Source organism: Ptychodera flava, chromosome 16 (genome assembly GCF_041260155.1).
Source record: "Ptychodera flava strain L36383 chromosome 16, AS_Pfla_20210202, whole genome shotgun sequence".
Lineage (NCBI taxonomy): Eukaryota > Metazoa > Hemichordata > Enteropneusta > Ptychoderidae > Ptychodera > Ptychodera flava.
In genome coordinates, this window is record NC_091943.1 from 13,807,728 (window position 1) to 13,834,108 (window position 26,381).

Here is a 26,381-nt window from a genome sequence, read left to right on the forward strand (position 1 = left end):
CAGACTTCATAAACTAACCGTTCGACTTAACACAAGAAAGTACTTTTTTCAGCAAGAGTTGTGGACACCTGGAATAAATTACCACCGATGTCATCAATGCAGAAAGTGTGACCTCCTTCAAGAGCAGCTACGAACGCCTACTACAAGTTTGAGCTTTCACAGGGGGATTCTAATATACTTTCCCATACCCAAACTGAACAAAAAAGTACGTAAAGGCCTTTCGTTTACAGGACTGATCACTGGTTTGTTTTTTGTTTCAAGTTAAAATGGACGAATTAACAAAAATTTTGGCAAACCTAAAAGACCAATTAACTAGGATAGGCCTCAACACTTTCCGATTTTTCCGTCTGCCATACCCTGAGTCGTGGTACCCAAGTCCAATCGGCCGACTGAATCTCTCTCTGTTCAAGTCCCGATTGCTCGCAATGACCATGCCTTCAAGTTGCCGTGCAAAGGTTTCCTGTTTTTTAACTTCGATTATTTCCCTGCTTTCATCCATTTTTTATCGTGACGACAAAGCCACAACAGGCAAAGCCACAATAGACAGCGAGAACGTGAGGCCCCGGTGTGAGGCCGAGAGTATCGACAGGGGTAAATGTGTAGAGAGTACTGTTTTACGTCACCGCATGGTCCATCAGTGAAATCTGACTGCCGTAAAGGAGTGTTTCGTCGCAAAGTAAAAAGTCACGACTTGTTTTTGCGACAAAATAGCGCCACCAACGGCCAAATCTTGAAAGGAAAGTTTGTGTTTTTTTTCCGATAAATCTCCAAAAACCTAGGCGCGCGCGGACGCAAAACAAAGAATTTACTTACTTTGGCCTAATTATATAAGATATCAGAACAATCTACAATTTCTTTTGATATGCTCATTGTTGTTCTGAAAAATGTCTTCACTTGTAGTCAACATGAATTTCCAGAAAGTTCTTAACATGACTTTTTGAATTCAAGGTCATGGAGGTGAATGAACTTAAATGACCTTCAGAATGTTCTTGACGAAATAAACACAAGTCAGGGTTGGGAAACCGATTCAAATATAACACTACCACCTCTAAATGTTGCGACCGTTGACGCGTACGGTACAGAATGAGACAAATCTATTTTCAGTATGGCAAAACAGCCAGGCCTACTGTTCTTATGCAAATTTACGATGCTTTTTGCTTTTTTATTTTGCTTTGAGCTTTTTACCCGTTTTCTGTGTCTGCAGCAAGTTAGTGATTGCATTTTAATGCGCATTAAATGCAATTTAAATGAAAGTAATGTATATGTGTTGTCACTGTTACCCCAATGCTTGGTTTCGGATGCTGATTTCCGACGCTCAACATCTTAGACGCATGTTTTCAGCATTTGGGGCTTAAAGTGACGAGAATACCAGAATAGGACAACAGAGGCACTCATGTTGATATAATATAATACCAATAACCCCCGCCTAATACCCTACTGCAGTTGGGGTTATTGCTTTATTATAATCCCTTCTGTTAGTTTTTGAGTACATCTAAAGCAAAATTCGTTAAATGAGTAATTATTGTACACAAGCAATCAGCATATTCGAGCACATCGCAAATATTTGCAGAGTCGTGAATACTATTATGGCTTCTCATTTTTCAGTTTATAATGTAATAAAAATGACATACACCTCGCCAATTATAAGTCACAACAGTAATATAAAATACAATTATAGTGAGTACATGCACATAATAGCACATAGAAACAACACGTTTAATGTATCACGTTCCTCAAATTGAAAGGATTTAATCATTACGAAAACCTTTCTTAACTTTCGACCATTCTCTTAACAAAAATTAACATAAATTGGTGGTCATCGTTGAAATTTTGGTAGTAGATGGGCATTTACAGATACTAGTATTTAAAATTGAAAATGATCGCCATCTCTTAACTCCATTGGATTTTTTTTTACTGTGAACAAAACCAATAAGGTGAAAACTACACTTACTCCAGAACCTTCAAAACGAAACTTAACAAGCTGTAGAAAATAATTGTAAAAGTTTCAATATCTTTTTTCCGAAGGTGCATTTCCGTCTGAGTCAGTGAAACGACATTATTCAAGTAAAAAGTGAGTAATTATTCTGCAAAAAATGCGAAACCTCCAAGGAAGGGAGAACACTCCGGCAGATTGCACAGCATCGTAAAACGAATACATGTTTGATAGTGCGCTATTCTCGTACTCTTTTTCAAAGAAATAAACATGTGTTCGATGCCCTGGACACAAAAACTGTGAAGTAAAGTTATCCGTAGGTAACTATAATATACTTTATCATAAAAATTAACATGCAATGTGATATACCCTGCCAAATTACCTTACCCTAATTGGAACAAAATCAGTTTAGAAATGTCTAACTGAACGTACTGCTAACGAAAGCCTCGTAACAAATCACAAAAGATAGACATATACGTTTAATCGTTGAATAAATTGACATCCATATTTACCACATAAAATTTTTACCTTTGTTTAAATCCTTCGTAAAGAAAAGTATCAAAGAATAAATGAACAGTTAACTGTGTTATAATCAAACAATTTTACAAATGTTTTAACTGAGAATTTTAACTACTTTTAAACAAGGGAAAAATGAACAAAGCATGTATATCTCTGTGAAACACATTTTAACAGTCCACTGATGTTAGATATTAATTTTGAACTCGTTTTCCAATTACGACAGTGGTGTCTAAGTTTAAGATGTTATCTAAAATGATAATAATTGCCAAAATGTACGATACTGATAATTTTACTATAATTTCAATAAAGCCGTTCAGATATTTTCATGGTGACGCTAGACAGGGAAACAATTACTTAGACGACTTTATTAAGAATATAGCTACATCTATAATATAATAAAAATCTTATTTTATTTCGCATTTAGTTATAGCCAAAATTTAGCAAAATCAGCATACGTAAGTCTGTGTAATGGGAATAAAAAATTACTTGACAAAATTTCTATATTGAATTATATCTCGCAAAAATTGTACATTGACACCCAAAGTAAAGTGGTGTTGTGCCAAGTTCTAACAAATTTTATAGCCATGTTTGAGGGGACTTATTGACGTTATCAATACCATACTGAAGTTCAGGAGCCACATAACACAAGGCTCGATGACACTCTAACACTTTCAAAAATCATATAAGTCTTGTAGAGCTGGAAAATTTGCCTGTTGCAATTTAATTTTCGAAGGTTATCAGAGAAAAACTCTCTCAAAGACCGTTATGGGAAACACAATTGGTAATGATTCATTCACAATAAGTTACATATAAGTCTTGTAGAGCCGGAAAATTTGCCTGTTGCAAGTTAATTTACGAACTAGGTTATCAAGAAAAACTCTCTCAATGACCAAAACACAATTGGTAATGAATCATCCAAACTAAGTTACATAATATACGTCATCTACATGACATTTCCAAGTGGGTCGAGTTATAATCATCGAATCATGGATTTTGTTTGTCTTTCAGGTGACATAGATTGTTACATGGTCGTTGCTTCCGTCTCTGGAACCAAGGTTTCCAATTGAGAGTGATGTAATTTAGTTTTGTCGGTTGATAGGCTCTCGGTGACACGACGACGTTCCTCACGATTTCGACTGTCCATGGTTGGTTGCCAGTCCTGTCGCTTTATTAATCGTCGACAAAAGAAGCATATGCGATAGAAGTCACTCTGGGAAAGGAAGAGAATAAACACGCTGGCATTAGAGGGTGTCAGGTAAAGTATTCTAAATAAAACTTCCTATGTAGTGAAACGTGATCACATTTTCCGGTCCTGTCAGGACACACATCGATTGTGCAAGTAACATGGAAAGAAATTTCAGAGAAGAGCATCAGACGATAATTATAGGACATAATGTCATATTTTACACTCTTTCGTGGGCGCAGTCTCAAAAGTGGAATTGCCTGTACCATTAAATTCATACAAATATTTTTGTACACCTGTCTTATTACAGGTTAGAATTTAATATGGAAAGGAATCATTGGGTAGTCATTCCTCTCCCATGAAATTGAGGCCTTAGGACAAGGTAAGCCTGGGCTTCCCTACATCCTCCCATCGTCACATCGTCTCGATACACTAATTTCTAATAAAACATAACGGCATTTAAGCTTTGCTTTCGGCATCGTCAATGAATTTGTTTTGAGGATTTATCTGCAAGTGGTATTTCAAAATGATTGAAAGAAGCTAATAATATGTTACAGTATATATTTGCCTCAACCGGTTTTGATATACACCTATATATGTAGAGAGAATTACAAGGTGCACAGCCAATTGATACTTCATCTAGTTTTTAACAAACATTCAACATGATTCTAAGATATGCCAAATAGATATCATTTGAGTTATATCAGAAATGTATACTGGACTATAAAGTGATGCATGCACTATTTACCCTGAAACTCTTACTGATGAAAGCATATATGATTGGATTGAACACGGCATCTGATATGATCAACCAAATATATCCGCACGCTCTTATTATGTTAACTTCCATCGGATGAGTTGCCAAGAATTCTGTTTTGTGGGTGAGTGCCACCATTCTGAAGAGGTGTATAGGAAGCCAACAAATGGCGAACATGATCACAGCAAACAGGATGCTGGTTATTGCCTGAAATAGAAAAGGAATATCAGTGACTAACGCTCTGTTAATTGTTGGTAACTAAATAAAAGCCAATCTTCAGTTGTGCATATTCTGGAAAGAAATTTTCTCATTCAGTTTTTTCTGATCTAAATACATTTTAGCAACAGACTTGAGGCAGGGAACTTCCTTCATCTAGAAAAACCACATTTTCAGCGATACATACGTCATACTTTTAGCAGTGTAAACATATTTAATGATAACACACTTAACAGTAGTCAAGTGCTATATTGAGGATGTGAACGGATGGAAACTATTGTTTGTGTCATAACCATTCAAATATAACCTCCCCTCTATTTGCCTTGCTTACAGCAAAGTCTAATTTTGAAAATTATCGTACTTCTTCTTATGATAGAAGGATGTGTCCTGCTCCTGAATAGAAACCTGTTCTGACCAGTTGAATGTCAATTAACTCAAAAAGTGTGCCTCCCATGGCTGAACAACATTGTAAGGCTCTAGTTTTCGCTACTTATGCGGTAAAGTAGTAGGGCCACTCTCGTGATGTCACTTGTATAACACTGAGCTAAACTTGCTTCTAGCCAGAGAAGCTCATGTTTCAACATATACGTTACCATATGCCTGGAATATAAACCTATTTCCAATATCATGGATTAATTGAAGCACTCAATACCCTTGCAAAAGTTCGTCATCCTTATTCTGAAAAACATAAATAAATTCCATTCGTTTGAAAAAGTTCATCTTCGGCCATTCTCTGACAAAACTAAGGAGACTGGTGTACAACTTATAATCACACAACCATCTGAATTTGCCATATGGAACTTAACATTCCAGTTTACCCTTCGTAGCCTACAATACTCTAGTTCGATGCAAAAACCAATAATATTTGTTCAATTTCTTACAAGCTTTGATGGATTCTTGTCACTAAACATTTTGTCTTCATATCAATGTAGTTATAATATTCCACCAGTGTAAACCTTGTCTATAGCAAGTCCATCACTTATAAAATAACCATCTGTTTCTTTGGAATAGAAGATTGGGAATAATAAACTGCAAGATTTGGCTTTGGCATTAGCCTGTTTCATTGGCTTCCACACATGGCCGGAGGTTGTCATCTGTCACACTAAGTCGTCTTTAGGGAGCTACGACTTTTTTGTCTTCAATCATGAAGCCTCTGCTTTTAAAGTACGCTTGTTTTTAAAGGTAACTTGGTACATGGGACGCCTTCCTGTAACCTTAGTCAGCCTTTTCACTCTGACCAGATAATTTCTCAAGGCCATTGTGCTATGCCTTCCTGGCCACAACCTGACTTGTTTTACATGCTTTGGTAAATCAGTAGATTTTCGATCGGATTCGAACTAACAACGTTAGGACATCTGTCAGAACCTGTCATCTACTGCTGGAATCCCAGATTAGCTTTTCCACACTGTGACCCATGTGGATCCAGTTTAAATAAGTCAGCAATGCCGGACAGGAACATCCCTATACTGAGAAGAAGAGAGCGTCCTCATACAGAGATGCCTTTGTTTTTATTTGTTTGAATGCACTCTTTTATTTTACTTTCATTGTGATACTGGTTTGTATGATCAGTTGCTGAAGCACAACTACAATGTATGTGTCTCCTTCCTGATTAGAAAGTGTCGGCTTCAGTTTAACTGCAAGGTAGGAGATTCTACAAGAGAAATAAGTAATCATGGCATGGTATTTAGAACGTACCTTTCGATTGGATCGTGCTTCCATTTTCTCGTCAGCAGACCCAGGTAACTTGTACAACCACAGCCTGGCAACAACGCGCAAGTAACAAATTCCGAGTATGAGAAGGGGTCCGATGTACATCAGCAGAAAGACGATCCACATGTACACTTTTCTACCGTCAACACCACCAACCATTTGCCATCTATTGGTACACAAAGCAGCGGTTCTGTTCTCAACAAGGGGTAATAATCCAGTTGGCTTGAGATAGGGAAGGGGCAGCAGATGGCAAGGGCTGCAACCCAGATGAGGATGATAGCAATAATCCTGTGCCTTTTCTTCGCCTTTGTTAGCAAAGGATACATTATTGCTCGATATCGCTCTATGCATATGGCTACCAATGTGAAGATGCTGACAATCTCGGATGCCTGTAAGGAGAATTAAATATAGGCATTAAATGTTATTAAATATTTAGTATGGTTAATTGTCTCATCAGATTTTGAACATGGCTACAATCATTCTTAGACTACAACCGCACGTAGTTTCATTGCAATGAATGATGGTCTACAAATTTCTTTGAAATAACATGAAATTGCTGAACGCATTCTCGTTCCTAAAGGCAAGCTCTCAAACCTATCAGACAAAATCACAGTTACATTGCATTTGTACATGGCGTAGCAAAAGATGACGTTTGATGTCTGTCTTAAGAAGACGTAGTTGTCCGGCAAAATCAAGAGAGCAATTCAAACAAAGGGAAAGGCATTTAAAGCTTTGCAATGCAATGCAGAATAAGGTAAAGCATCGCAACGAATATTTATGGAGTGCCATCCGAGCAACATTGATATTCTTCGCAGTTAATGACCAAACATTTCTGGAACTACACACTGGTAGAATGTTTATTAATACAATATGCACAATGGCATGCCAAAGTTTCGCACTTCAAGCATCAGATGATGCGGCAAACGACAGTTGTAATATTGGGCTATATGCAAATAGAAGAGCAAAACCACCGAGGAGAAAGTCAGTAACTTTGGACACAAAAACATTTTTATAATACACAGAGGTGACATGACGATTCTGAGTGGTTTTACTGTGTGTGTGCGAAATGAAAATGTTGAGAAAAACCACAGTACCCATTAATTCCATAAAAAAGCCTCACTTCCAATTTTTAAGAATAAACAAAATTTAAAAAAAAAGTGCATATAACACAAAATATAACTTACCAACAATAAAACATAAATCATTTCTACACCAAGGCTTAAACTAAAATAGATGTACACTTACCGTATGTAAGTAGGAGACCAGTTTACACATGGCGAAACCAAATATCCACTCTCCCATGACAGTGCTCGTAAACAGAAATGGTAGGCACACAAGGCTCAGAGTCCAATCAGAAATCGCGAGGTTGAAGATCAACGGATTAAAAGATTTTTTCCCCTTCTTCTTCGCATGTGTTAAAACCAAAACGACCACGATATTCTCCACCACAGACAATGCAACACCGACACTGAATATTACTGTCAATATTTTGACCACACTGTCATCTATTGTAGGGAGTACGTAACGTATATTGGCGTCATTGGTGTAATCATCTATCTCTGTTGACGGAGTTGGCGTTAACTGTGTTATTGTTGGACTAGGACTCGTCATCCCTGAGAGACAGAGAGAGAGAGAGAGAGAGAGAGAGAGAGAGAGAGAGAGAGAGAGAGAGAGAGAGAGAGAGAGAGAGAAGAGAGAGAGAACGAGCACATCTGCGTGAACTTTGCAACACAATAATTGTTATAAAATGGATGAACAGTATTTTTAGCATCAAGAATATTCTCACTGCACGGCAAAGTAACTGTCGATTAATCTGCCTCGTTAACAAGTCTTCAAACATCATTATTAAAAGTGCTATTTTGCCGAACCATTGTGAAGTAAGAGTTGACCGATCAACTTATCTTATTGCACTGCTTTCCTGTTCCTCGCTGTAGTCGCTTTCTCGGTTTCGCGTTCGTCATTTTCCTTGGGTCAACAGAACAACATCAGAGGTATAACACCAATAAACTCCTAACTTTCAAAGTGAATGCCATAAAGTATTTTAAAAGTTCCCTCTCAAGAACCAATATACCACATGAGTAGTGTTGATTTTAGGACGTGGCCTTGCATTATTGACGCGCAATATCTTCAAAGGACTCGCAAACAATTTGTTTAGGCGGCCTGTAGGCGCTTATGAAAAGCGTGAAGGTATAAAAGACTTGGCGACGTGACCTTATGCACATGTATCGTTTTTAAATGACCATTTAAACAATTTGATATTACAAACGATGGTACAATATTGTTTCTATTGGTAAAGTGATTGATAGGTAAATGTTTATTGTTACCCGAATTTGGATACTTTTTTGCCAATTGGACACTTTGTGCCAATTGGACAATTTGTGCCAATTGGACACTTTGTGCCCTTGATGAAATTGATCTAACGTGATATTGTGCGATCTGAAATAATTGGTAACCTCCCTAAGAGAGCATTGCACACCCATCAAAACCGTGTACACGAAGGGAGGTAGGAATGACACCAGCAAAGCTACACACATTCGTTAGCGTAGAGGAACATACTTGCCTTTCCCTTTTGCTATTGACTAGATTTTATTTCATTTTGAGGTGAGACATTTTCTGTTCCTGTTATAAGGTAGACCTAACGTCTGTCATGTCACAGTCACTAAATTCAAGTGTCTATGTGTCGAGTCCATGCATGACCTCACTGCTGTGGATACGCATGGCGTACGTAACGATCAGTATTAGACCAGCAGAAAGTTTGTCGTCTTGTCAATGCCGTTGATTGGAATGATTGTTAAATGTAACTTTGACTCTGATACCCAGACTGCAGGTTACTTGTACCTTTGAGCCAAAGTTTAACTTAAAGGTATATGTATATATTATGGGACCGAGTCGACACGTCATTGACTGATTAATCCATACTTGAGCGAGGCCATGAAGATATTCGTACCGTTTTAAATATGATAAAATTAGATGCCAAAAGGAAACGCATATTTATAAAATATAAACTACAATCCTTTTTTGTTACAGAGTGAAGATCAACGGATCCAAGATGGCGGACATTGGAAATACGGAATGAAAATGCCCGTTTCATTATCTGCTGTGAAAATAAACAATAAGTTTTAAAACAGATCGATCAGTCTGTTTCTGGATTTGGTGACTTGAAAGAAAACAATTAATGATACTTTCAATGTTTTTGCTTCGAATTGCTCTTTTTTATTGATTGAAATGTCTTTGCAATGTTTTCAATGTAAACATCCTGCTAGCTTGTACTATAATGAAACCAATTTAATAATTCTAATGGCAAGGGGCCAAAGGTCCCTTGGTTCTACAATCCTGGATTGAAAACTGCATGATATGGAAATTTTATACTATCCAACCAAATGTCTTCAAACGTTTTTTATAACACTTCGGTCGGATTACTACCATCTGATACTGTGCAAAACCTATCTAATATTTTATTTCTGAGAAACAGAGTGGCGTTTTGTGAAGTGTACTTTACCTGAAGCATTGGGTGGTTTGGTACTACGAAGAGTTGAAACAGAATATTTTATAACTGCGCAATATGCATTACCAGAAACATCATTAATTATTCAAATAACTAATTTAAGGCCTCTTTTACACATGCTCAAGGGATGTCCTTAGCAAGGTGTAGGTTTATGAGCCAAAATACATAACGAATAATCTGGTTAGTGTTGGATGACTCCGTTTTTGTTCATCTCAATATTTATGCACATATCGACTTCTACAGCACGTTGCTTGCTAGAGATGTAGCAATTATGACATGTTGGTCTGTAAACAATTATTATTTCTAAGTCTTGTTTTCGAAAATACAAAAATAACGGCTCCTGCAATGCTTCTTTCAGCTTCATTCAATTCAATTAAAATCAAGGTCTTCATTTTTTCAACAAATCCATTCGTGAAAAACAAATTATTGATTATACAAAAAAACAAAGAACAAACACACGGAAACAAACGAAAACACAAATAAATAAACAATAAATAAATTAATTAATTAATTAATTAATGATAAATAAATAAATTCAATAGAAATCATGGGACACATACTTTGGGCGGTTGCAAACTGGAGATAATAAGATTTGATTCTGTAGTTTACACGTAGATATTTTCTATAGTTCATCTTTCACAAAAAGGAATTGAACCCTCTTTGATAATAGAAAGTTGCTATTTACTTTCCGCTTTATTTTTTAATTGGATACTATTATCATCAATAGTGAGTCAAAGAACAATAATGATAATTACACCATCTCACTGATTTTGAGAAATAAAAACTTTGTGAGTTAAAGAGGAACTTCCCCTATAAAAGTCGGATTATCGTAAATCTATGCAAATTTAAAATTCCACGTTTCTAATCGGACTTGCCGTATTTGGTCCTGAAATGCATGTTTCAGGCGTTCATTGTCATTTAATCTTGCATATGATGTCTTTGAATGTGTAGCAACTAAACTTGAGTCTAACATAAACTGAAAATGTTCCTCTTTTGTCGAAGAACGAAAATGTTTCAAATGTGTTCCCTGTACCACCATTTGACGCCTTTTTGGCATATGTCACGAAAGTGCCCATCGTGATTATTCAAATTTATCATACGGCCAAACGGATTCAAAACTCCTCCCAGTGTATTCAAATAGCTGCACCAGCAGCAATCCTCCTATTGTGCGCCCACGGTCCTGTAACTTCCCGTTTAAAATACATGGCATCATTTCCCTTCTCCTGTTCTGCCTTTTATCCTTAAAAATGTCGTTTTGTGCAGCTAATCAGTTTAAAACCACCTACGAATAGAATTAAGGAAACGAATCATTGACGTTTGCAGAAAATACCACATTCACAAACGTATCCCACTATGTTGTGTCATGTTTCCTGCGTATTCGCATTTCTTATTAATTTGCATACACATCAATTCATTCTCGACAACACGTTTGATACACTTTCCAATCAACATCTTGAATTTTGAACTGAAAGTGTTGCCATATTTATAATTATTTTAATCTCATTGAACCCATCAAATTCTACCATAACCACAAGCTATATGTTTCCAACATAATTGGAAGTTTGTTTTGCAAACCACATTTGGCTTCACACTCAAAATGATCTGCTCTTTTCCATTTCCTTAAATTATAATCATAACTTATTATGTAACTAAGCAAACTGTGCAATTTCCCTTATAATCACTACCTTCAGCTTAAAAGCCATATACAACACTACGATAAAACACTCCAAAAGAGCTTTCCCAAATTCTACTAGCATTGGATTTCCTATTTTTCTGCCATGACAAATTATGATGAAAATCTTTACAAGAGGATATAAGATATTTCTATATTTGCATCTCAACAACATTTGCATATTTTATCTCAGATATTACAAAATGTTAATGGCACGACGCGATATTATATATGTCTATAAATCACAATATCTGACAGATTTACAATGGTTGTCCACCAACGCGTGATACGTGATATCGGTAAAAAGCGATCGTGATGAAACGAAGCGACACTAAAACCGATGCTCTCCAGAATTCACCTACCATTAAAATAATCTTATATACCCTCTTCAGTTACATGTAAGGAAAACGTTAAAGTAGGGAAAATGTTCTTTTCCGCAATAATTATGCTACTGTAATTTCTCTTCCAAAATATAAAACATAACTTCGAAATAGTATTTACTGTATCGATGAAACATATATTTGACAACGTCATACTACGATTGCTAATAATATGTTACCTCATGGATCTAATTCTACTGTTCAGTGATTATCAGAAAGAATCAAGAAATTACTTGCAATACCGTGTCTAATATTTCATCTACAGCCCCCGAAAAAATACACCAAATGATTGGTTAAATCGTCTTATTAAAGCGCACCATTGCATATGCAATATGTTTCACGTGAAGCAATGTGCAAAAAAAATTGCTACACTGATTAATAGACCACTATCCTCCTGCGTTATTTTGACAAAATTATAGAAAGTACCACTGAACTGAGTAATTTTGAGTTTCGTCATTGATGATTTATGAAACAGGGCCATGTCACTTACCATCAATACCCGATATATGGGACATGGTCATTTTTATTGCGTTCAATCTTTCACAAACGGCATATAATACATTTAAAACTACTTCGGGTCATTTAAATCGTGTGTTTTTCAGTGTTAACTTTACTGTGTTTTCACCGCACAAAACGAGGTAGGACGCCACAATTCATTGCCATATGTGGTACTGAAACAGAGCGCTTTCACCTGTTTGACGTAATGCGTAACTATGTATTCTATGTAATAGAGTTAATTATTTTGTTCAATTTAAACGATTTTAAGAGGATTGGTCGATCTGACAATATAGGTACCTTATTTACTACTTGTACAAATGAAGAGGTGTCTCAGGCGGATGTACACGAGTGTGACCTATTCTCTAAAGCTAGTGCGTCCGTTGTTTGTCTGGTATAGTTCACATTTGAGTCAGAATGTCCGTTCTTTGCGGAAAGCCGTGTCTTGAAAGCAATTTGCTCGCAAAAATGGGGTTTTATTTACTTGTTGTTGTTACAAAGGCACAGGACTCCATATTTACCAATAACGTTTCTTTATGGACTTTTGTAAGAGGAAACGGAAAGGCGAGCTCAGTAAATGTTTTAATTCCGTCTCACACACTCGCCTATTAAATAAATGTTCACGGTCAGCGCGTCCACCCTTATTCATTCACTGTACGGTGGATACAGTATATTTTATGACCATAAATAAAAACAAAATGTACCATTCATTCTCGGTTTGATTTTTTCTCTCATGTTTAAAATTCATTTAGTCAGATGTTCGTGTTTGCTATCTTGAATATTGGAATGCAGAATTAAGGGCTTCGGACTTCATGACACTTATGGCACTTTATGTCAACTTCTTTTCCTTTCTTAACATATCACACAATGCCATTTCAAATCGACAGTGCACGTAATAGTGACGATTCACCGTCAAAGGTCTGTTTGATGCATGTTGATACGACTACAAAGCCTTCGAGAACATTTATTTCAAGCGTTGCAAAACTTAAAGGAAAGTCACCCATTGCCATTATCGTTTTGATACCAGACGGCAAAGCTTTCTGTGAAATATTTTGTCAGCATAACATGTTTCGAAACACCGCGCTATTTGTCTAGATAATTGCAATAAAGCACTGTTTCACAGATAGAATATCCAACTACAGCTATTGAAGTCCTAAAGGGAGAGCGGGAACACGCCCAAACCATAGCAAGACCGTGTAATGGCTATTCACTCGGTCTTCACGCTATCCTTAAAAATGTCGTTTTGTGCAGCTAATCAGTTAAAACCACCTACGAATACAATTAACCTTGATCAACTTATCTTTTCTTCATGAGTTCGAGTATCAAACATCACTCAGAATAATAATTACTCAATTTGAAGTAAGACATTCAAATCCTGGTCAATTAGTCTCTCCTTCGATATAAGGTAGAACGCGCCTCGGGGACACAAATTGGGACTCAAACTTTTACATTTCTTTTCTGATATAATGCTTGTGGGGGTTCATTTTAAAGCTCTCGGTGTAAGAAAACCTTTCACCAGTTTAGTTTTTCGAAATTCGAAAATTTTATTTTTCTCAATACAGTTAAAGTAGTGATGGCGGCCTTTTTGAATTTTGAATATCGGAAAATCTTGAGTTATTTGTTTCCCTAGTGCCAAAATTTGCACGGTGACCGCCAATATTTATTCTTGATTTTGAAGGAGAATGGTTGAAAGATTCCTAAATGAAAGTTTGAGCAAAAGTTTAAGTCTTCCACTTTCGAGGCGCGAACTACCTTAAAGAGCTAAAAGACTATTTTCCTCAAATTGTCATGTAGTCTTTCATAATTCTGCACTTCATCACTTCAAAGCAAATTGTTCTATTCTACTTTTTTTGAAAATTGCCTAAATTTCACAAATTAATTTTTGATAAAGAAAAAAGGATAACAAAAAGGAAACGAATCAATGACGTTTGCAGAAAATACCACATTCACAAACGTATCCCGCTATAAATATTGTGTCATGTTTCCTGCGTATTCACATTTCTTTATAATTTTTATACATATTAATTCATTCTCGACAACACGTTTGATACACTTTCCAATCAACATCTTGAATTTTGAACTGAAAGTGTTGCCATATTTATAATTATTTTAATCTCATTGAACCCATCAAATTCTACCATATAACCACAAGCTAGATGTTTCCAACATAATTGGAAGTTTGTTTTGCAAACCACATTTAGCTTCACACTCAAAATGATCTGCTCTTTTCCATTTCCTTAAATTATAACCATAACTTATTATATAACTAAGCAAACTGTGCAATTTCCCTTATATCACTACCTTCAGCTTAAAAAGCCATATACAACACTACGATAAAACACTCCAAAAGAGCTTTCCCAAAATTCTACTAGCATTGGATTTCCTATTTTTCTGCCATGACAAATTATGATGAAAATCTTTACAAGAGGGATATAAGATATTTCTATATTTGCATCTCAACAACATTTGCATATTTTATCTCAGATATTACAAAATGTTAATGGCACGACGCGATATTATATAAGTCTATAAATCACAATGTCTGACAGATTTACAATGGTTGTCAACCAATGCGTGATACGTGATATCGGTGAAAAGCGATCATGATGAAACGAAGCGACACTAAACCCGATGCTCTCCAGAATTCACCTACCATTAAAATGATCCGAGATATACTCTCTTTCGTTTCATGTAAGGAAAACGCTAAAGTAGGGAAAATGTTCTTTTCCGCAATAATTATGCTACTGTAATTTCTCTTCCAAAATATAAAACATAACTTCGAAATAGTATTTACTGTATCGATGAAACATATATTTGACAACGTCATACTACGATTGCTAATAATATGTTACCTCATGGATCTAATTCTACTGTACAGTAATTTATCAGAAAGAATTATGAAATTACTTGTAATACCGTGTCTAATATTTGATCTACAGCCCTCGAAAAAAATACACCAAATGATTGGTAAGTACGTCTTATTAAAGCGCACCATTGCATATGCAATGTATTTCACTTGAAACAAATTGTGCAAAAAATACTGCTACACTGATTTATAGACCACTATCCTGCGTTATTTTGACAAAATTATAGAAAGTACCACTGAACTGAGTAATTTTGAGTTTCGTCATTGATGATTTATGAAACAGGGCCATGTCACTTACCATCAATACCCGATATATGGGACATGGTCATTTTTATTTGTGTTCAATCTTTCACAAACGGCATATAATACATTTAAAATTACTTCGGGTCATTTAAATCGTGTGTTTTTCAGTGGTAACTTTACTGTGTTTTCACCGCACAAAACGAGGGGTGAACGCCACAATTCATTGCCATATATGGTAATGAAACAGAGCGCTTTCACTGTTTGACGTAATGCGTAACTATGTGTTCTATGAAATAGAGTTAATTATTTTGTTCAATTTAAACGATTTTAAGAGGACTGGTCGATCTGACAATATAGGTATCTTATTTACTACTTGTACAAATGAAGAGGTGTCTCAGGCGGATGTACACGAGTATGACCTATTCTCTAAAGCTAGTGCGTCCGTTGTTTGACTGGTATAGTTCACATTTGAGTCAGAATGTCCGTTCTTTGCGGCAAGCCGTGTCTTGAAAGCGATTTGCTCGCAAAAATGGGGTTTTATTTACTTGTTGTTGTTACAAAAGGCACAGGACTCCATATTTACCAATAACGTTTGTTTATGGACTTTTGTAAGAGGAAACGGAAAGGCGAGCTCAGTAAATTTTTTAATTTCGTCTCACACTCGCCTATTAAATAAATGTTCACGGTCAGTCAGCGCGTGTACCCTTATTCCTTCACTGTACGGTGGATACAGTATATTTTAGGACCAAAAATAAAAACAAAATGTACCATTCATTCTCGCTTTGATTTTTTCTCTCATGTTTAAAATTCATTTAGTCAGATGTTCGTGTTTGCTATCTTGAATATTGGAATGCAGAATTAAGGGCTTCGGACTTCATGACACTTATGGCACTTTATGTCAACTTCTTTTCCTTTCTTAACATATCACACAATGCCATTTCAAATCGACAGTGTACGCAATAGTGACGATTCACCGTCAAAGGTCTGTTTGATGCAATGTTGATACGACTACAAAGCCTTCGAGAACATTTATTTCAAGCGTTGCAAAACTTAAAGGAAAGTCACCCATTGCCATTATCGTTTTGATACCAGACGGCAAAGCCTTCTGTGAAATATTTTGTCAGCATAACATGTTTCGAAAATACTGCGCTATTTGTCTAGATAATTGTAATAAAGCACTGTTTCACAGATAGAATATCCAACTACAGCTATTGAAGTCCTAAAGGGAGAGCGGAACACGCCCAAAACCATAGCAAGACCGTGTAATGACTATTCACTCGGTCTCCAATTTTCAAGTGATATTGATATTATTTGAATCTTGGAGACCAGTTGAACCGTCACTTTGTTTATCAGCATATAAAGGAAACACAACGTGGTGCGTTCTGTCGTGATATCAAGCGGCCAGCCCTTTCCGCACCTTTTTCAGGTAATGATCTGATGCATTCAACTGCCAATTCAAATTACAATCCAATTTTAAAGCTCACACATCGAGACTGTCACGAAGGAAATCTAATTAAATTAGCCCTCAAAAAAATTACACTTAATTATTCATCGAGGTGACAGCTTTGGGTCAGCCTTGACACTTAATGGCACATCTGTTATCGTGACATTCTGACCATTCATCAGGTATTCCCCCAAGGAAATATTGCAATTGACGATAAAGAAGACTTCTCGTGAACCTATATAAATAAAGTAGCTGTGTCCGTTACGCATCTGTATGATCAATACATCACGAAATCATCACCATATAGCCAGTAGCTTTTGTTAAACGTGTTTTGTTCGAATATCCATCAAATGCCAGACCTTAATTCAAGAGGTATTCCTAAGTGCATTTACATATTTCACAAAACGCACTATAGTATATCGCTAAGGCATGTTTTATGTTAATTCTTTCATAGAAACATAAGGAATACGATGGTTTTCAATCGGGCTCGAACCAACAACGCACGGTACTCAATCACCTAGAGGCAGAGGCCACAGACAAACCGCTCTTTTAAATCCACAGTCTCAAAAAGATTGGTTCAATAACTGGGCTAAGGATGTTACAATTCTGACTGCGTCGTCTCCACTCGCCGTAGACTTCGTGAAGCACTCATGCTAGTACACACACTATCATACATTTCACTGAAACTTTATCGAAGCGAAGCAAACATAAGGAAAAAAAGAGCGCATGATGGTCAAGCCATATTAAAGCAAGTTTGAAGCTGTATTATAGTACAACTGTTCAAAATTTCTGTGCTCATGGATCCAGCTCTTGGACTAGATATTGGCTTTTGTTGGTGTATCGAATATTACGATGCCTTCCAAGGCATAGAAAACAGTGCCAATTAGGGATGGACAACACACGAAATTAGGTAATTACCCAGCAACTTGGCTGAAAAGCTTGCTCTATGACCTGGCGTTTACCTGAACAAGAGTCTGTTTTATAAGGAATCCACCAAACTCAGCAGGCAGCTTCTCCACTGAGTAAACTTATTCCTTTACAAGAACAAACCATTGTGCCTACTTACCAGTTCATTGGGGAGTAAAACACAATTTGTTGTAGTTGTAATTCAAATACCGAAGGTGAGACAGGAAACAAAATCACTAAAACATATCGTGTTTTACATGACTCCACAATATTGTATTCTTTCTTTATGAAAGCTTTCCAATATTAGCATATCAGTTTACTTAGTGAAGAGCTGCCTGCTGCGTTTGCTGGATTTCTTATCAGTCTTCAGACAATACAACAGACTTGTTGACGTAAACACCATGTTATATAGAAAACAGTGCCAATTAGGGATGGACAATTAGATCACGGGAGGGGTGGTCACTTACAGGAAAAAATTTCCTAAGTAAAAATTTAGGGACAAAACTTCTTTAGACTAGTTTGCAAAAAAAATCAGAACGCAAAAAAAGATAAATCTGACAGTTTACTTAGAAAAAATAGCATAACATGACCCCTTCTCTGCGCATGAAGTGATGACCTGCGATATGGGTGTTTACGAATTCTACATAAGGAACTGGACAGAAATCCAGGGAAGGAGGGCCGGCGTTTCTGTAGGAGAAGTACACGTGCCTAATATAGTTTAATATGCTCAGGGGGATAATGTCTTGATTTAGCACGGTCCATGCTCTTTCCTGTATAATTTCAAGAATATAGCCTCATAGAAGCAATGGCTGGGTTTCGAGATATCTGTGTGCAGGTGGCAAGCCTAGAATTGGACATCCTCATAGCCAATGAGGTATAACGATAGAGTGCGAAAAGGTGCGAAAAGGGGTTTCATCCCACAAAATCATTCATTCATCTTATGAATGATGAAGCATTCGTAGTTACTGATTTATATATGCATATTTGTGAATCGAGATCAAAAGTCATCTTGGTCTCGTGATATTTTTGCAGCAAATTTTTCATTCCATAACAACAACTATCCATCGAAAATCAGACCTGAAACTTTATTTGAGAACCCATGATTAGATATGCGCGTATTTAATGAGTTACAGGATGATATGAGGGGCAAAGTTAACAGCAACCCCGAAATTTAGGTGTGTATTTTGGTCCCATATACAAACCATCGTTAAATAGATACCTGAACTCAATGAACTCTTATAGAGGATAAGATATAGCCATACCTTAGCTGCAGAGCTGTAGGTCAGGTAAAAGGTCATAGAAAATTCTGAAAAATAATACTTTGAAAATCATTTTCTCAAAATTGACATGGCTTAAGACCTTGACGTGTGCAATGTAGCAACCTGGCCATATGGTCTTCAAAGTCAGAGAACACATTTTTGATTGATCAGTTTATATGCAAGTAAAATGATCGTGTTCAAATCCGAGATGGCCGCAGGAGAAAGGGTCTAAATATTATTGACATAGACTGGGACTGTGACACATTGACACTGAGGGTCACTGTTTGTTGCGCATGAAAAATTTGGAGGGTCACTGTTTTTCCTTGCAAACGCTTTTGAAGGGACACTATTTTACGTCATTTTACAAACTCCGACCTCCCTTCCTGTAATTTAGATCCGGTCCCTTAGTGCAATAACCTGTGCCTCTATATGTAGGACATACTAGTACATATCGCAGTTCGCCACTTTATGTGTATAGAAGGCGCCGTTGAAGCCCCAATGGTGATTTATCAGTGTCTAGATGTAGGTCGATAAAGCAAATTGGATCGAAAATGCATCTGTTTCTAGCTTCAACTGCAGAACATGAATCGTGAATAGCGGCATGTGGCGCTTGTATAAGGCTTACCCCGTTGACACTGACTTTATATGTATGGCCTTTATATGTGTTGATGATCAAATTCAATTGCACGCTTGAATCTAATTTTCCACAATAACAATGCATATGACATACTGACAAGCTGCATTGATGAACTAAATACTGTTTTTTTCACAATGCTGTAGGAAATAGACGAAGACTGCAGTTGACACATGGAACAAAAATATCGGAAACATCGTCAAAAGTTAAAGTTACTTGACGGTTACATTTTACGAAAGGCACAAAAATTATAACGAAACATCAAATCAACGCTTCCTCTAGAAATGGCGAGCGGGGGTCATCAGGTTTTTATCATCGATTTCTAAGTTGGATGTCATCAAACGTTTTCGTCTGTTCGGGTAGAGGGTCATATTGTTTTGATTGGGCGCAAGAAAACTGTGCCGGTCCACCCCGCGCTTTAGTAACTCAACGCTCCCTGAGTCTCCATGAGAACCGACGCTTACTGTGATCAATCAGTTGTATGGTGACTGAAAGAGAATCAGTAACCAACGCCGATAATTAATTGAGTGAACTATTCGAGAAGACGTCCCCTCTCGACGCTGCGTTACTTTGCAAATCCATCCCAATGAACATGTCGACAATAGTGCTAATAAGATGTACTACACATTTCGTTAAAAGATAAAATACAATTCTAACAACTTGATAACTTTCTTCGACGCTAAAAATACAACCCATAGTACGTATTGCCTTAACGAGTGTTTGGTCTAAAACACATAAAATATCAAGGTGCACTAGATCAGTTGTTATCTTACCTTCAAGACTTCGAGTGCTCCGCGTTGAAACAGTAAAGTCGGTTTATTTTGCACAGAACGTGGACTACGTGAAATTATATGTTGTCTCTCTTGGTGTTCATCGAGTGGAATGATCAGTTCAATGCTTAGTAGAAGGACTTGCGCTAATTTTATTCGTGGATTTTAATATTTAATAAGAGGGTGCTATCAAATATCGGTATCATTTGTGCTGCGCGCGAACTCGACCTTGTCTGGTCTCTTCACACCGTGGCATTGAATAATGGCTATGGTATTATAAATCAAAGAGCAAAAACACTTGAATTTTAAGGATTCTAGATTTATTCCGCCATGCGCATATATTTATATAGCAATAATTTAGTAAATTGGCTTCGTTGGTGAACTCTGACCACGTACGTTTCTGACCACGTACGTTTCTGTTGCAGTCTTATATATCAGCAGTAAAAATTCTCCACATCTCTGTTAATAAACAACTGATGGTGGGAAAGGATTGAAGGATGACCTGAAAATAATAAGATAACATTGGGGGACTCGAAAATACTGTTAAACTGAAACGTGGACTGGTTTGATATGAGACAAAACCTCACAACAACGCTTGCAGTAACTGTTGTGGAATACAAACCCGATACAGGATCTTTCTCACACCCATAAAAGTAAGCACGGATCACATGAAACTGCTCCGGCCAATTTGTTGCGTCAAGAAAACGACGGCTTGTTACGAACAATGTAGTAAACATAGTGACCTAGACTAGTGACTTCCGATACAGTTATAAACAATTAATTAATTAATTGGGTTATTCTGCAAGCAGATACTTTGAAACAAAGCGTGCGTGTTGCCAGTTGGCACCTGTTGGTTCTCACTGACCTTGTACAACCTCTGTAATTTTCTTTACACACGCAGAAGACGACAGAATAACTTCGAGAGGAATAGTATGCACACATCGGCCGGCCATAAGATATTTGTTAAACATAATTTCTTTTTGTTCCCTTGTCACCAAGAACAGTTCTCTGATTTTGTATCAAGAGAAAAATTATTTTGTAAGACTAGTTGTGACAGGCAAATAGCGATTACAGCATCATAGTGTCGTTTCAGCTGTAACTCTGTTATTAGTTTCAACTGCAAGCATTGACACTATTTTAAAAATATTGCTCATATTAATTCTTCCGAATTCGTTGACGACTGTTCAAAAACCTCTGTATACATTTGTACTTATTATTACAAACATCCTTTGTGATCCTATAAAATTGGAAAAATTATTATACAGATTCATTGATGAACATTTCATAAAATGGTCAATTAGAAGCAGGCGAACGAATGTAACAGCATTTTCGCCGGCTGTGGATTGTAAAAGACATGTTATCAAATAGCACCGAAAGTGATCTCCCAGAAAACATCACAAGTGGTTAGGGAGCATTCATTTGTTTACGGGGAGAGGGGGGGGGGGGTCGGTGGAATTTCAGCGACAAATGAAATGTAAAAAGCGACCCCCCTCCAAATCAAATTTCTAAAATTTAACCCCCCCTCAATTCATCAATTGTAAAATGTGACCCCCCCCCATGAAAAAGAAATTCATTAGATTTGATTCATTAACCCTTCGCACCCTGTTGCCCCGGGCTGAAAAAGTTTCCTCATATACTAGAGAATCAACATTTTTGGTGAAATTCCAAAATCAAATTTTTTGCACACACATGAACTTCAATAATTAAGCGTACATAAATACACAGATTTAACTACTTTTGTATCGGAAAACATATTCGTAGTTTCCTCTGACAAGATAGTGAATTAACAATTTGGTGAGATTCAAAAATCAAATTTCTTGCTCACACATGCACTGGTAACTACCCTAGTCTTATCAAGTACATTAATATCAATAATCAAGAGTCTATAAATACACAGATTTAGCTAGTTTTGTATTTAAAGGAAATAATGCAGAGCTTCTCATAGATTATGTATGGAGGACCGGTGTATTTTCTTTTTTGCCCGGGAGTTCTTGTGTGTTATCACTGTCTATTATGGGAGTCCAAGACGGGAACTTTCCAGAGAGTGTTTTCCATTGCATGCTGCACTGGAAGGTTTGAGTGTCAGCGTGTGCTTTTTAAGTCAGATATTTCTCTATTTTGAGTTTTACTCAAGTCAGCAGATATGTAAAGAAACCGGTGAGTGGCAGAGATCGAACTTTATGCGGATCGGACTGTTTATTTAAACCCTACGCCATCCTCTACTTTAGTCGATCGAACGAACATTGCTCACACAAGTGAAACTTTGAAAGCCGTGCCGTATTAATCTTTACGGCCCTGATACGGGTTTTGCTGACCGAGTTGTACGGCGGAAGGGCCCGAGCATGCGAGGGCCTGTACGCCGTACGACCGAGGTCCTCAAAACCCGTATCAGGGCCGTAAAGGTTTTATCATATACCTTATTGAACGGTTGTGATATGTTTCAGTATTTATCAATAAAATTTTGTTAAAGTTATGGTCGTAAATTAAAAAAAACATGAGCAACGCAACTTTGCGGATTAATATGTACGATGTTGTCATTTTTTCTCAGTGTTGTGGAACGCGTTACGAGCTTGTTCTATGCGAACGCCAATGTCACTACAGAATGAGCACAGATGAGTAGTTGATCCTGCTCGTTAAAATACACTTTCTCAGCAAAACATTGAGAGGAGACTATCAAGCACTTGTTTTTAAACCAATTTTGATCGGAATAAGATTCAAAATGTCTACAATTTGCTTCAAAACTACGAGCGAAGCGCATAGAAACGGGTTCGAATCTCGCGCTGACATGCTTTTGAATGGAAAGTACGTGGATAGCAACGCGCGTAGCAACGACAACGAAAAAATTCGAAAAAGCGCGCACACTACCTTATTTGGGCAAAGTGTGCCTGGGTGTGATACGGCAACTTATTACACACTTGTAAGAGCGCCTTTTCCCATAGGTTTACATGGGTACGTGAATCTAGGTATATGATAAATATGCAATATGCGCACTGCACGCTGAGATGGTATCACCACAAGTTGAAAGCTGATCTTTCTGCAGCAAATTGTGTGTTAACTGCGAACTTTATTCCGTTTATGAGTTCAGTCAGATGTCTGAGATTGTCATGAGAACATTATTTATGATTGTTCCACTGAACTTTTGTCGATGCGCGGAGTTAGCAGAGGAAGACTTCAGATTAGTTCGGCATGTCCCCGGAGCCGACCGGAAGTAAACAAAGATCTAAGATGGCTGCGCCCGTGGTGGCTGAACTGGACGCTGCTTAGCAGTGAATTGCGTGTGTTGTCGCCGACTTTCATGTGCGGACATGAAAGTCGGACTTACAATTGTGCTCATCATCGAACATTTGTTAAAGTCGCGTGTGAACTATTTGTGTTTCCGAGCCGCGTAGTCAAGTCTGAGGTACCTCTGCAGCTCTGCGGTAATGTTAAGTTTTCCATAGAATTGTTAAGCAATTAGAAGAGTTTTTGTTCTGAAAGTGTGTTCGACTCCTGCCGTCGGGAGGTCGATCAGTACGGTTATTGTTACCATGGAGTAATATTTATAGTTTTGAAGTACGGTTTTACTATTTTATATGTAGACCCCGATATTTGACACAATATAGTAATATACAGAAGTTGTTTGTTACATTATATGACTGTGTGTTAGTTCCTCATTTCATGCCCATGTTCTGCAGCCCTGCGTACTGGTCTGTGCACGTGTGTTCCAAGCATTAGGCCTATATGGCCTCTACCACAGCCCTGCATCGGTTTATGAGAGAACTGAGGTCTCTGCGGCCTGGATCTGGACCGCAATGAAGAAACGGTCTTTTTGGCCGAAATTCTGCTCTATTGGGGAAAAATCCTTTCCCTACCTACCTATACCTCCTAACCAATCCCAAAAAAGATGCGATTAACTTCTCCTAACGTCCAAAACCGCTCATTTTCTGAAACATAACGAACTCAACAAGTTGTTTATCCATGGAGATCCCCATTTTGAATCTTGCTGCAGAGACCCAGTTATCTCCACAGACCGTTGCATGGCTGTGGTGGAGGCCGTATAACGCCAGGAACACACAGACCTGTACTCAGGGCTACATGCTCTGTTGCTGCTCTAGAGAGGTTAACGCCAGTCTCGGACTTGTTGGCCCTGCTAGAGAAATAAATTTGGCTGAGCTTCGGTCGGTTATTATTCTGCCGTCTTGAAACATCGGTTACACAAGCAACATTTCGGTGAAATTCCAAAGTCAATTTTTTTTTCCATAACTCAATACAAACCTGTGTAAATTTGACCCCCCTTCAATCATTGATTGCAAAATTTGACCCCCCCCCTAAAAAGCGGTTTTGTAAAAGTCAACCCCCCTGATTTCCACCGACCCCCCTTCCCTGTAAAAAACGAATGCTCCCTTATACGCAAAAGTCTGATGGTTTGGTGCAACAAACGGCAATATTTCCTTTGTTTGTCGACAATGTGAATCCATCTGAGTTCAGTGTCGTCCTCTAGTCTATTACAAGTAAGTGCGTTACATCAGTGGATGAACGAATGCCGTGTTTTGTGACGATATTATCAACGTTTTGTTTTGAAAATCTGTTCATACTGATTTTGAGCATGCGTGCGTGAGTGCTTCACGAACTCTACAACGTGTTGAGCGGTCTCAGTCAGAAAAATGTAACAACTTAGCCGGCTAATGAACCACTCTTTTTTGGGAGTGGAGATTTAGCCGAGTGGTTCTGTCTGTGGCCTCTCAGCTAGGCGACTGATGACGTATGTTGTGGTTTCGAATCCGATTGAAAACTATCCGAATTCTCACATCATTAAAAACCGAGTAAACTTGAAATCACTTTCCAGTCAAGCTTGACTAGAAACAACCTCATGGGAACTTTTCACGGATATAGGGTAGGGCAAAGTTTCCGAAAGATCACATGCTTCACAGCTGAATGTAATTTTGAGATGCTTCAGAGCGAGAAAAAGCTTAAATTTACCGGAGAGAAATTTACAAAGTTGATGGTAGAACCTTTAGTGAGTAGGTCATATTAAAAGCCTGTCGTGTTTACCTGAACCTGTGGACAGTGTAACAAAAACAATGCAAATGTAAAATGTCATGGTATTGCTCTCAATTCTGAATACTTGATAGATGAAGAATATACGGTGGTTTCAATCGGGCTCGAACCAACAATGTACATATAACCGGAACTAGAACAGGAACTTAGAAATTGATAAAAAAACAGGGGTCCTATGATTACAGAACACACAAATGACACTTTAGCGACAAACTTAAATATCAGCAAATAGTGCTATTTCAGTAATATGTAGTAACCGTGTATATGTAAAACGAAACTATATGTAATTGTACTATAATTGATTGCCCCAGGTCATATGAAACAATTTAAGCTCAGTTACCAGAATAACAGAGACAGTTGTCTCGTTTTCTACCCAAATAGAAACATATGATAAAAAACAGGATACAAAATACGCAAAGGAGATTTCGGTAGATATGATCCGGTTCGCTTCTCATGAAGTCCTTTATTAACGATTACCATTTAATTTAAATCATACCTAACCTTCCTACATTGTCGTCTCTATAGTAGGGTTAAATAGACGACTGTAAGGCTTAAGTAGAGCTATCATAAAAGTCAAATGCATTGTAGTAATTCCAGTTACCGTTTTAAGAAAGTGTCTGTTCATTTGGCTTTAACAGATTTGGCGTAAATGTATTTTATCCTAACCAAATATCTTTACTAGTAATAAGCCAAACGTCTTGGACAATACGGCTACAAAACGCAATAGACATTTCCTCCAGTGGTGATAAAGTAAAGAGACACAAATAGCAGTAAGACGGGGACAGGCTCATACAAATATAATCACATCCAGCATACAATCTTACAACCTCTTTAACAGAATGTTTTACATTA

The 26,381-nt window shown here is 37.4% G+C and overlaps 1 protein-coding gene across 4 annotated transcripts; it reads right to left on the reverse strand.

Annotated features, from left to right (window-relative positions):
* Positions 1–1,396: 1,396 nt before the first annotated feature.
* On the reverse strand, positions 1,397–20,638 carry LOC139114070 (tachykinin-like peptides receptor 86C). 4 transcript variants are annotated; one of them, XM_070675576.1, is made up of 5 exons: positions 20,476–20,638; positions 7,564–7,899; positions 6,304–6,707; positions 4,384–4,599; positions 1,397–3,662 (listed from the first exon to the last, which is right to left on the reverse strand). In XM_070675576.1, exons 3-5 carry the CDS (start codon positions 6,667–6,669, stop codon positions 3,474–3,476), a joined length of 771 nt encoding a protein of 256 aa, XP_070531677.1. In that variant the 5' UTR covers positions 6,670–6,707; positions 7,564–7,899; positions 20,476–20,638; the 3' UTR covers positions 1,397–3,473. The 4 variants fall into 4 exon arrangements, with proteins under 4 accessions (XP_070531677.1, XP_070531676.1, XP_070531678.1 ...); XM_070675575.1 differs by having other exon boundaries at positions 7,564–7,931; positions 20,496–20,617; XM_070675577.1 differs by having other exon boundaries at positions 7,564–8,283; positions 20,496–20,606.
* Positions 20,639–26,381: the final 5,743 nt, after the last annotated feature.